The sequence below is a fragment of the Peromyscus maniculatus genome, chromosome X (assembly GCF_049852395.1).
Source record: "Peromyscus maniculatus bairdii isolate BWxNUB_F1_BW_parent chromosome X, HU_Pman_BW_mat_3.1, whole genome shotgun sequence".
NCBI classification, from domain to species: domain Eukaryota; kingdom Metazoa; phylum Chordata; class Mammalia; order Rodentia; family Cricetidae; genus Peromyscus; species Peromyscus maniculatus.
The window spans coordinates 130,191,409-130,203,936 of record NC_134875.1 but is presented as its reverse complement, the minus strand read 5'-3'; the positions used below and the strand labels follow the sequence as shown (position 1 = coordinate 130,203,936).

General features: G+C 35.8%; 1 protein-coding gene across 5 annotated transcripts in view; it reads left to right on the top strand.

Annotated features, from left to right (window-relative positions):
* The window catches only part of Usp9x (ubiquitin specific peptidase 9 X-linked), a 145,099-nt gene that overhangs the window by 73,811 nt on the left and 58,760 nt on the right, over positions 1 to 12,528 (top strand). For 3 of the 5 annotated variants that reach the window (XM_076562498.1, XM_076562499.1, XM_076562496.1), the window contains 7 exons: positions 774 to 878; positions 2,865 to 3,071; positions 3,817 to 3,953; positions 5,875 to 6,008; positions 9,773 to 9,860; positions 10,766 to 11,108; positions 12,297 to 12,392. In XM_076562498.1, the coding sequence (XP_076418613.1) occupies positions 774 to 878; positions 2,865 to 3,071; positions 3,817 to 3,953; positions 5,875 to 6,008; positions 9,773 to 9,860; positions 10,766 to 11,108; positions 12,297 to 12,392 (1,110 nt within the window). Of the gene's footprint in view, positions 1 to 773; positions 879 to 2,864; positions 3,072 to 3,816; positions 3,954 to 5,859; positions 6,009 to 9,772; positions 9,861 to 10,765; positions 11,109 to 12,296; positions 12,393 to 12,528 lie in introns of all 5 variants that reach the window. The other 2 variants (XM_076562497.1, XM_076562495.1) reach the window with 1 other exon arrangement.

Sequence of the window (12,528 nt, the reverse complement as noted above, 5' to 3'; positions counted from 1 at the left end):
GCACATGGGAAGTAGAAAATGGGGAGAATCGTGAGTTGGAAACCAGGCTAGGCTACAAAGGAAGATTCTGACCCAGAAAACAAGGGGTAGGGAAGCATACAGCCCAGTGGCATTATACTTGGCCTTAGTACCACAAAATCAAGTATACCTGTTGGAAAAATATACATCATTGACTTCTTAGTAGACGTTGAAACCCTTCAGTATAGTTATCGTTCAAATTATTTATTCCCATTGACTTAAATCTTTTCAGAAGGATTAGCAACCTTTTTAGAAAAATTTTTAAGAGCCAGAATCTACATAAACAGTTTTTTTAGTTTATAGAAATAAAGAAAATTCCAGTTTGGGAAAAATAATGTTTCTTGTTTATGGCATTAAAATCTTAGTATATTCGATAAACTATAATTAAAAAATTAAGCTCGGCGGTGGTGGCACACACCTTTAATCCCAGCACTCAAGAGGCCTGAGGCTTGTGGATGGATCTCTATGAGTTCAAAGCCAGCCTTGTCTACAGAGCAAGTTTCAGGACAGCTTGGAGACCCTATCTGAAAAATAACCAGGTTAATAGGAATTTCTAAAGTACATATTAATTATGTATATGCAGAAATGGAATTGTCAAATTTTAGGTCTAAGAAATTAATGATGTTAAGAATTTTATGTAATGATTGAATGGAGATTGTGGTAAATTCCTCCTGATGGTCATCAGCTGTCAGTGTATGTGTTTCTGTTATTCACAGTCGAGCATGCTATGATCTTTGTTTTTAATTTTTCAATAGGCAGGGAAACATGAAGCCATTGTGAAGAATGTACATGATCTACTGGCCAAATTAGCATGGGATTTTTCTCCTGAACAACTTGATCATCTGTTTGATTGCTTTAAGGTAATTACCAACGCAGTGATGTTATTACCATTTTAATTTTAGATAGAATTGATTCATTAGAACTACAAGTTTTTGTTAGTCAACAAACAATTAAAATCTCATAAGACCGTCTCTGATATGAAGGGCTTTATCTGGTGTGAAGGATTTTGCCACTGTTTTCTTTACCCATGAGAACTTGATTTTCATTTTCGTAATAGTGCTAATAGCCCTAATAAGGACTCTCATTCCTTTTCAAAACTCTTGTTACCATTTTGGATTTTTTTCCCATTCTGTGTTTTGGAAATAGGTTGAAGTAAAAACTGTAGTAAAGTAGGAAGGATGATTATGAGAAACATAAGAGATGACAGGAAAAGGAGTAGCAACTACCATGGTGTTCTAGGGATATATACTGAGGTCAAGTACAAGTTAATAGAAATGTAGTTTAGAAGGTAGCGCCAAGATCATTACAGGTGTATTCGAAATGGTCTCGTCATGTATCTTCAAGTTATATAGTGTTAACAGTCTCTTATCAGTTGCTGAGACTCAGTGAATGCTTAATTGGTCATTCAACTTGGTGGATTAAGAATATAAGACACTATGAGTGTTCACAAAGGGAGGGCCTATTAACTGGCATTAGATCACCAAGTATTGCTATTAAAAATAATGGTTCTGACTCTGTATATCACTTACTGTAACACTTTGGAAGGTTAAGTGGTATTTCTGATGGCGTACAACATTCTGGGAATATTAGCATAGCTCAGCAATAGAATGCTTGCCTAGCATTACAAGGCTGTCATTTAACCCTGAACACCTCAAGATTCTTGCATATGTGCATCAGAGTATATGTTCAAAAACATTTGAACTGAAGTGGTTTATAATAGCTACAAATAGCTATGTAGAGAGGATATATAAGGGATGTCCATATAATGGAATTCTCCATGGCAGTGGAAATAAGCAAACTGGAATGACTTAACAACATGGATGAATCTCGTTGGCAGAACACTGAAAAAGGACTAAAACCACATAATAACTTCTGTACCTTGATTAAATTAGCATAAACTTCAGAAATAGTTCCAGACGGCTCCTTAGGTTCTGTTTACCATGTGTGATTTTTAATGTAGGTAGTGCTTATGTTGATGTCTACACTGGGTACTCTTAAAGAAACACGTTTACATCGTGAATGTATATTCCACAGTGGGGGAAAAATTACCCTCTAGCCCGGGCATATTGTGTCAGTCACTAGATAACCTAAAAGGCCTTTTTGGTTTTTCAAGACAGGGTTTTTCTGTGTAGCCCTGGCTGTCCTGTCCTGGAACTCGTTCTCTCTGTAGATGAGACTCACCTCGAACACAGAGATCCACCTTCCCCTCTTGAGTGCTGGGATTAAAGGTGTGCACCACCACCACTTGGCTCTAGAAGTCCATATTTTCAGTGAACTTCTCAGTTGTCAATCTGTGTCTTGAGAATTTCACTGCTTTGAAAGGAACAAAGTATAAAATGAACATTTTTGTGTTTTTAAATATCATCTTACACATTTTACACATACAAAGATAAAACTTGCTGTGTACGGTTTTCCCATCTTTTGAAGTATGTTAAAAAACAGCTGAGGAAATAATGTAATCAGTGAATGCCCTAAATTCATTTTTAATGTTGAGCTACTCCTGAAATGGTGGTAATACATAACCAGTGACATACTTGAAAGAAAGAAATAGAATAATTGTCATTACAACCACTGGGACCTCTTCCTCCCAGGATAATCTTCAGATAATTCCTTAATGATTAGTTTTTTAATGATTGATTGATTCCCCTGTGAGTTAATTAATGCTTATCAAGAACTTGCTAAATAACAAGCACTTTGTTTTGTTTTGAGTTGGGGGTTGCACTGTGTATCTTTGGCTGCCTTGGAACTCAATGTATAGAGGATGCTACTACTCTATCCACACCAACCATAAAAAAGATGAGGACAAAACCAGTTTCAAATTTTCATGTCATTGAATGTCTTTCTAGGCCAGTTGGACAAATGCAAGTAAAAAACAACGTGAAAAGCTCCTTGAGCTAATTCGTCGTCTTGCAGAAGATGATAAAGATGGTGTGATGGCACATAAAGTATTGAACCTTCTGTGGAATCTCGCCCACAGTGATGATGTGCCTGTAGATATCATGGACCTGGCTCTCAGTGCTCATATCAAAATACTAGATTATAGTTGCTCCCAGGTAAGGGGATGGTGTTTGGTTTGGTTTTGTGACTTTCCTGCTCCTTCAGTGTTAGGGTTGCTTAAATACAGGATAATTTTAGGTTATTCTGGCATTATCTTTTAAATGATTTCAAGAATTGATGGTTCTGAGTCTGCCTTTCTTAACATCTCTACAATAACTTTTTGTGAGCCATCTGAGTCTCTTTGGGAGAAAGTACAAGCAATAGGTCATTTAGGGATAGTGTTGTCAGATGTACAGTAAAGGAATATTAGTTTCAAATAGACCATAGAAAATTGAAGCGGAGTTAGGTAGAGACTTTGGAGATTAAATGTTTTATTTGTTCATAAAAGATTCAGAATAATTAGAATTTCCTAAATAGTAGATGATTTCATCATGGTGTTACATGATTCTGTGATGAGGTAAAATCTCTTAATTTAAAACATTAAAACTCAAACCTGGCAAATTTTAAATCAAACTATACTGAATGTATGTAGTTAATTTGATGTTTTACTTTTTTTAGAGTTTGGTAGTAAATGTGAAGCTAAGACACGCTTAGAGGACTTTTAAAAAAATTAAACCTTTTACTTACAATTACAGAAAGTAAAATATTTATCATGCTAATCCTATAAGAAAAACTGATTTTCTAATTCCATGGATAATTGGAATTTAGCTTAATTTCACTTTAATGTACATTGATTTTTAAATACTCTGACTTAGAATTCTCCTGAGTATTGATTTATATAAAACCTTGAAATTGTTTAAGGACCGGGACACACAAAAGATCCAATGGATAGATCGCTTTATAGAAGAACTTCGCACAAATGACAAATGGGTCATTCCTGCACTGAAGCAAATTAGAGAAATTTGTAGTTTGTTTGGTGAAGCGCCTCAAAATTTGAGGTAAGACTTTTAAAACTAAACAATAAGAATATTTTATTTATATGTTTTATTAATTTCAGTTGGTAAAATCAAATTTTAAAGAAAATTAACAAGGGCTAGAGAGATGGCTCAGCAGTTAAGAGCACTGAATGCTCTTTCAGAGGCTCTGAATTCAATTCGCAGCAACCACATGGTGGCTCACAACCATCTATAGTGGGATCTGATGCACTTTTCTGGCATAAAGGTATACATGCAAATGGAGCATTATTATACATATAAATACATAAATTTTAAAAAATGAAAATTAATGGAATGACAGAAAACTGACAGAAGGGCTCGTTTGGAACAAAAGAATATCATTCCTACTTCCTTTGAGGAAATGATCAGTATCAGAAGGTGATACTGCTGTTTCAGGCTGTCACATGATAGTTTTCAAAAGTAATTTTTTTAGTAGTAAATTTTTAAAGTTAATTTAGAAGATTGAATTACATAGAAACTTAAATGATAGAGCACTGAACTTTTTAATATCAATCCTTGAGTATACTGTCTTAGGCCAGGCATGGTGGTGCCCAACCACTCAGGAAACAGAGGTAGATGGTTTTCTGTGGGTCAAGGCCAGGCTGGTTTACATAGTGAGTTCCAGGCCAGCTAGGATGAAACAGTCAAACCTTATTTCAAGTAAATAAATAAACAAAACTGGGGACTGGAGAGATGGTACAGTGGTTAAGAGTACTGGATACTCTTTCAAGAACTCAACTTCAACTCATGACCATCTGTAACTCCAGGTTTAGGGGATTCCGTGCCTACTTCTTGCCTTAGTAAGCACTGCACAGACACAAATATAGGCAAACACTCATACACATGTAATGAAAATAAATATTTTTAAAAGTAAATTAGTGAAATAAATGCACTATCTTAGGTTCCAAAATCTGCTTACTGAAATGAATTGTCCTCTTATTTTCAGGGAATGTAGTTAGTGTGGTTGGCATAGAAATAAAGAGCTAAGTGTAGTAGAACTGATATTCATAATGCAAACAATACAGTCATTTAATCTTGGGAACACACTCTAAATAATCACGTTTTCTCATGTGTAATAGATTGGGGGGGAGTAATGTTTATCAAAGTAGTCTATTTGGAGTGTGTTTGGCCCAGTATACATATGCCACTTGACCTTTCTCAAATATGTTGCTTTCTAGGTAGTATTTAGCTACTTTTCTAGAAATTAGTGACCTTCTATATTATAGAATATAGTGATAGCTATGAAAGTTCACTAGTTTCAGAGAATGCCAAAACAAATTAGAAAGGAACTATCTTTCCGGTGACAAGAACAACTTAGCTACAAACCACATGTGCCCAGTGTATAACTTAAATAGCTAATAATTTTAAATTTTTTTTTACATTTTTATTTTGGGGGCTGTGGGTAGGGACTCATGCTACATTGTTTGTGTGGCAGTTGGAGGACAACCTTAGGGGTTAGTTCTCAGCTTCCACGGTGAGAATAATGAGAGTCAGACTCAGGTTTTCAAGCTGGTGTCAAGTACCTTTTCCTGCTAAGCCATCTTTCTCGCCTCTAATAAAAATTTATAAAAGCATGAACTAGCAATTATAATGCTAGTTATATAAAGTTTAGATGTTTGTATTTTTCAAATAACCCTGTGTCCTAACACAAATGCTTACCTACTGCCATATTATGAGAGTAGACATAGTTATTGGGGTAGACTCCTTATGAAGTAAATAAACTGATATTTGATTTTCAAGTAATCTAATACTTATTTTTGACACATTAATTTTTTTAATTGCTTAATATTGTCAGTAAAGGAAGTAAATGAGCAAACCTGGCTTTTGAGTTTTTTTAATTAGTAGCTAAGAATTTAGTTGTAAAACTCTTGATTGCAACAGAGTTTAATTGCCTAATTATATTGTTAAGCTCTTCTCGTTTCAGTCAAACTCAGCGAAGTCCTCATGTATTTTATCGTCATGACTTAATCAATCAACTTCAGCACAATCATGCCCTAGTTACTTTGGTAGCAGAAAACCTTGCAACTTACATGGAAAGCATGAGACTGTATGCCAGAGGTATGTATTGTAAGATAACTGAATGATGGGAAGTAACAGTGATTGCTGTTTTCCATTATTATCTTAGGAATGACAATTTTGTTTTAAAAATTAACAAAAAACTCAGGGCAATTGGTTTTATGAATTCTTATTTCATTACTTAAGATCCACGCGTACTCCCAGATCTTATATAACTTAAACATCCGTCTAGCATTCAAAACTTTTTACTCAGTATTTGCCTTACCCAGTTAAAATATAATTTCTTTTTCTTCCCTATTTGTAGTTCTGCAAGTCACTACTAAGAATTTCTTCTTAGAACTTTTTGAGATACGTGCCTGATTTTTTTATTACTACACCACCATCACCTTTTAAGAAAACATGTTTTCTGTAAGCCTTTTTAAGTGCCATCCATGTGTGGAGCCTTAGGTCAACATTTTGCCTTCTAAACTGCCATGTCAGAATCTCTAAACTGGTGTGCTTTTTAGTACACATTCACCTTTGTCTTACACCAAATTTATAGTTCAGCACTCCCTAAAGAAAAACCATCTCATAGGTTCTGATTTGTTCCCACAGCCATAGAGAACATCACATACTATCAGCATTACATGCTGAGTTAGACATGGTTCCTATATATACCATTCATTTGATATTTTTTGGTATCTGCGATGGTGTATATTAAAAATGTGACTATTTATAACACTGTCAATTGAATGGACTTAGCATTGAATCAAATTCATGGCGTTTATAAATCACCAAACTTGTTTAACAGTAAAAATTCATATAAACATAATGAAAAGTCAACTCTTAAGATAGCCCTACTGATTTTGTTGACTCTGCTCTTAAATTTCTCCCTTTTATGTCAGGAATGTCCTCCTAATGAGGTGCCAGAAAATAGTTAAACATCAGGCAGCTGAGGAGTACCAAATGGTGTTCTTTGGTCATTTTAGTCTTAATTTCCTTCTCATCACCACATTGAAGACCATATAGGTATATAATCATATGGAATAAATGTTCTATACCAACAAAAACCATAATCAGTGAGAGAAATAAGAAGGTCATAAGCACTGTATTTTTTCTATGATCTCTTGGTGATACAGAGTCATTGTAATTATCAGTGCAGTCTTTGCCCCATGTAAGAGTCATGCAGGTTATGTGTGCTTTGCTGTTGATTTTTATGTACTTGCATTTCATTGTCAGAGGTTGGGGACTCTGCTTTGGGGTACTTAGGAGGTGGTATATATGTAGTTTAGTTTCTACTCCATTTGAGTCAAATTCTACATGAATTACTGCCTCATCTTAGTTTCATGGTCACAAGAATGCTTGCATTCGTTTTTTTCCTAATATTGCCTATTTCTGTAAGTGAATACGTGTCAGTCTGCATACATATTACCCGAATCTGAAATAATGACCCAAACATAGTATCTGTTATGACCTTGAACAGGTTATTTATGCTAAAACAATATCTGGGGCACATAGTAAGGTCTGGATTTTTTCTTTCCTCTAAATTCATCAACATCACACACCTTCTCTTTGTCCTAATCAGTCCTTGTATCATTTCTTCTTCTAACTCAACAACACTATTCTAGTGTAGATATTTCAATATGGGCAAGAGATAATTTTTAAAGCTACTAAAATCGTATTGAACTCACATTAAGTTACATCTGTGATACTATCTGCCAACATTTCTGAATTTGCAATTGTGTAGTAAATTATAGAACTTGCTTGTGCATAGTTAGGGTTTTGTGTGAATTCATTATAGATAAGATGTTCAGCAGGCTAATGTCAGACTTCCACAGTTTACTGATACTCGGAATTACAGGTAACCATTGCATCAACATTGAGTATATATAGGCAGGGTTTTCTGTCCTATCAACCCAAATAACCACACAGAGACTTATTAATTATAAATGATTGGCCAATAGCTTAGGCTTGTGGTTAACTAGCTCTTACAACTTAAATTAACCCATATTTCTTATCTATGATCTACCATGTGGCGGTACCTTTTTTCAGCATGCCTCATGTGGCGACCCCGCCTTCCTTCTTCCCAGCACCCTTTTTTTGTCCTCAAGTTCTGCCTAACCTCTATCTGTCTGCCTAACTGTTGGCGATTCAGCCCTTTATTAGACCAGTAAGAGCAACAAATATTTAAAGTGTACAAAAAGATTGTTCCACAGCAAGTATGTTCTGTTCATGTTTCATCACCACAAGCATCTTCAGCTTGGGGGGGAGGACATATTCTTAGTCAAATGGTCAGAAGATTCTACCTTCTGCTTTTGGGTGTTTATCAATCCCCTCTACTCCCACCCAGCAGGGTCTTATTGTGTATCTCTAGCTGTCCTGAAATCCACCTTCCTCAGTCTGCCTCTCCCGAGTGCTGGGACTAAAGGTGTGCACCACTTTGCCCAGCTCCACCTTCTATGTTAGCATTCTTAGATAAAGGAAGATGGACTTACTAAACATTCTTACCAGTATTTGTTACAACTACTAGTGCTTTCATAATGCTTACCAGTCTTCCTGAAGTTTTTCTGTGCATACAGCAAGGTGTAAACCACCTTTCAGTTGTCACTGAAGCTTTAATTGGTAATTTAATTGGAAGTTTTCATTGGTTTCCTAAATGGTAGGATAGTTAATGTGCTAACCTAAACACTTAATGGAAATGTGATTTACATAATTTACCATCATTTTTCCTTCCTTATTAGCTATGAAGTACTAAGTCTATGGTGGTTTCTTCCTGACTTTAAAGAAAATTAAACAATTAAAGATAGAATTAATTATTTTGTCAACATTTTCTACCTACCTGGAGAAGTGGAGCTGTTTTCAGGCCTGGAGCAAGGACATATTACTGGGAAAAGTATGAAAGTGACCAAAGAATTGTGTTTGTGTGAAAAGGATGAAGGATTTGGCTTTTATTGGCCAAAACAGAATCAAAATAATGAAAATAAATGTACCCATTGAATAAATAAAGCTCTATGTCCAAGGTGTTAAGAACTAAGCACAGAATAGAGCAGGGCTGATGTTAGTGAGGAAAAATAGTATCTTGACAGTGGAGAAGCCTGGTGGAAACTACAACTATGTAATCAAAGTGAGCATGATGAGGATTGACTCAAGGTGATAGGATCTGCCTTCCGATTGCAATACCAGGAGGATGCATCATAACTTCTAATATTCTTGGCCAGAACTTAGAGCATATGAAAGAGGAAAGGGATTGTGCTAGAGAATTTTTTTTTTTTTTTTTTTGGTTTTTTGGTTTTTTGGTTTTTTGAGACAGGGTTTCTCTGTGTAGCTTTGCGCCTTTCCTGGAACTCACTCGGTAGCCCAGGCTGGCCTCGAACTCACAAAGATCCGCCTGCCTCTGCCTCCCGAGTGCTGGGATTAAAGGCGTGCGCCACCACCGCCCGGCTGTGCTAGAGAATTTTAATAGCACATTTAACAGATCATTTACTTTGGGTTATATCAAAGGAAATACATTTTGTTAGGATAGTAAATGGGTTGGAAAGCACCGATTATCAATATACCAATTATTAGTAGTTTTTGTTTGTTTGTTTGACACAGGGTTTCTCTGTGTAGCCTTGGTAGTCCTGGCTCTCTCTGTAGACCAGGCTGGCCTCGAACTCATGGAAGATCACCTGCTTCTACCTCCCGGTGCTGGGATCAAAGGTGTGTGCCACCACCGCCCCAGCCAGATTAATGAATGGTTTTTTTTTTTTTTAACAGGTCATTGGTTAAAATCAGCAGTGTTATGATTATCCATATGAATAATGCATTGTATTTTTCTTAATTTGCAGATCATGAAGACTATGACCCACAAACTGTGAGACTGGGAAGTAGATATAGTCATGTTCAAGAAGTCCAAGAACGACTTAACTTTCTTAGGTTTGTTTGATATTTGAATACGCTATCTTTGGTGGGGTTTTTTGTTTTGGTTTTCCTTTTGTCACATCTTATTTTCCCACATAAAAAGGCCCGTGTCCAGCACTTGGGAGGCAGAGCCAGGTGGATCTCTGCAAGTTCGAGGCCAGCCTGGTCTACAGAGTGAGATCCAGGATAGGCACCAAAACTACACAGAGAAACCCTGTCTTGAAAAACTAAAAAAAAAAAAAAAAAAGTAGAATGTCAAGCCAGGCAGTGGTGGTGCACACCTTTAATCCCAGTGCTCGGGAGGCAGAGTCAGGCAGATCTTGCTGAGTTGGAGCCTAACCTGGTCTACAGAGGGAGTTCTAGGACAGCCAAGGCTACGCAGAGAAACCCTGTATGAGGGGGGAGGGGAGTCCCATGTCTTCCTGTGTTGATGAATGCTTTAATATTAGTCCCTGGGTTGTAACATTCACCTCATTATTTTAAGCTTTAGGATAGACTTCTTATATTTGTTTATATGATAGAAATGCTTACTTTTATTAAAGGACATTTGTTTTAAACTTGTTTTCCAGACGGGGCTTCTCTGTGTAATCCTGGCTGTCCTGGAACTCAGACAAAAATTGACAAGTTCCAGGCAGTGGTGGTGTACACCTTTAATTCTAGCACTCAGAAGGCAGAGGCAGGCAGATCTCTGTGAGTTCGAGACCAGCCTGGGCTACAGAGGGAATTCTAGGAAAGGCACAAAGCTACACAGAGAAACCCTGTCTCGAAACAACAACAACAACAAAAAAGCAAAAACAAAACTGACAAGTTCTTTGAAAGAACTGACATTTGTAGTTAAATTGTGATAGAGGTATTATTTCATATATAAACAAGTAGGTTGTGTTGTGTCAAATAAATTAATTTTTTTATGTTTTTCTAAGATTTTTATTGAAGGATGGCCAACTGTGGCTGTGTGCTCCTCAGGCAAAACAAATATGGAAGTGCTTAGCTGAAAATGCAGTTTACCTTTGTGATCGTGAAGCCTGTTTTAAGTGGTATTCCAAATTAATGGGGGACGAGCCAGACTTAGATCCTGATATCAATAAGGACTTCTTTGAAAGCAATGTGCTTCAGCTTGATCCTTCCTTGTTAACTGAAAATGGAATGAAGTGTTTTGAGAGATTCTTCAAAGCTGTGAATTGTCGAGAAGGGAAGCTAGTAGCAAAAAGAAGAGCCTATATGATGGATGATTTGGAGTTAATTGGATTAGACTATCTTTGGAGGGTAAGTCAAAAATAGGATATCTGTCAGCATTGACCTGATGTTTTTCAATAAGTAACTATAACTAAATGTGGCATAAAAATGATATATGTATTCTCTGATGCTTATCCCAGGAGCCTGGGATTTATGGTTATCTTCTTGAATTTGTGTGTTCCTTATTGATATTAACATTTTTTTAAAACCTTGAAAAGTATGATGTTAATCTATTTAAGGCTAAACTGTCTTTTAGGATGTTTTATATTATTTCTATCTTTAAAAGTTAGACTGGTTATATATAGTTGTTTCTGTTTTTTACTTCTGTTTTAAATGTCTGCAAATCACAAACATAGACAAGGGTGTTTTGTGGGGTATTTAGTGCTTAACTTTTCAAATAAGTAAAGCTTGGAGTTTTGTATTTTGTTTGTTTTGGTTTTGTTCATAAGCTGTAGAAGGGCTTGAGAAGTTGTGCATACTTAACCATGGATTAGCCCAAGCTTCTCCACATTTTAATATTACAAACCCTTCTATAAATCTAAATTTGCAATTTAGGTACAGTGAGTGGGGTGGTATATACTTGGAAGGTGGAGTATTTTGAGTTCTAGGGCAGCCTGAGGCTACAGGTGCAGATTGAGATCCTGATTTCCAAAAATAATAATAGCAGTAATCAAACTTGACATAATAATTTAAAATATAAACATAGTTGAATAGAGGAAGCTTGTGTATTTTTGTTCATTGTCTTCAGGCTTCTTCATCTTGCCCTCTCTAAACCTCTTAAACATGGGTCAGTCCTGACACACTTGATCTAAACCCTAGAGTTTGGAACAGAATTTGAAAACCACCAGTGTAATAAGGTGTGAATTATAAACATTACAGAACTGAGAGACAGAAGGGAGCATTTTTGTACTAACTTGTATTTATGTTAATATCTTGTTTTCTTCTAACTAGCTTGTTTTCTTTCTAACTTCTTGAAAGACACAGTGTTTGGTCAAAGCATATTTTATTTGTAGTAAAATGTCATTTACTCTTATATTTCTTTATTCAAAAAGTTGCATCTTGCATTTATTCTTTGTTTTGATCTGTTTGTCCCAAGTTTACTTAGTCGACTTAACCATTATGTTGTTAGTATATTGAAAAGAATTAAGGATATGATTTGAATTTAAATGCCCAACTAAAACATTTCTTAAACCTTTATCTTTTTTCTTTTTAATGTAGGTTGTAATTCAGAGTAATGATGATATTGCCAGCCGAGCTATAGATCTCCTTAAAGAGATATACACAAACCTTGGTCCAAGGCTGCAGGTCAATCAGGTGAGGATCAGAGTGTATTAAAACTTCTACCAGTTAGAATTCCAGTTGCTAGAACTATAATTATTTTAATATTTTTCTTTTAATTAGAAGTTACAGGAAATTGATTTGTTTCAGCTTTTTAAAACATATAAAAACT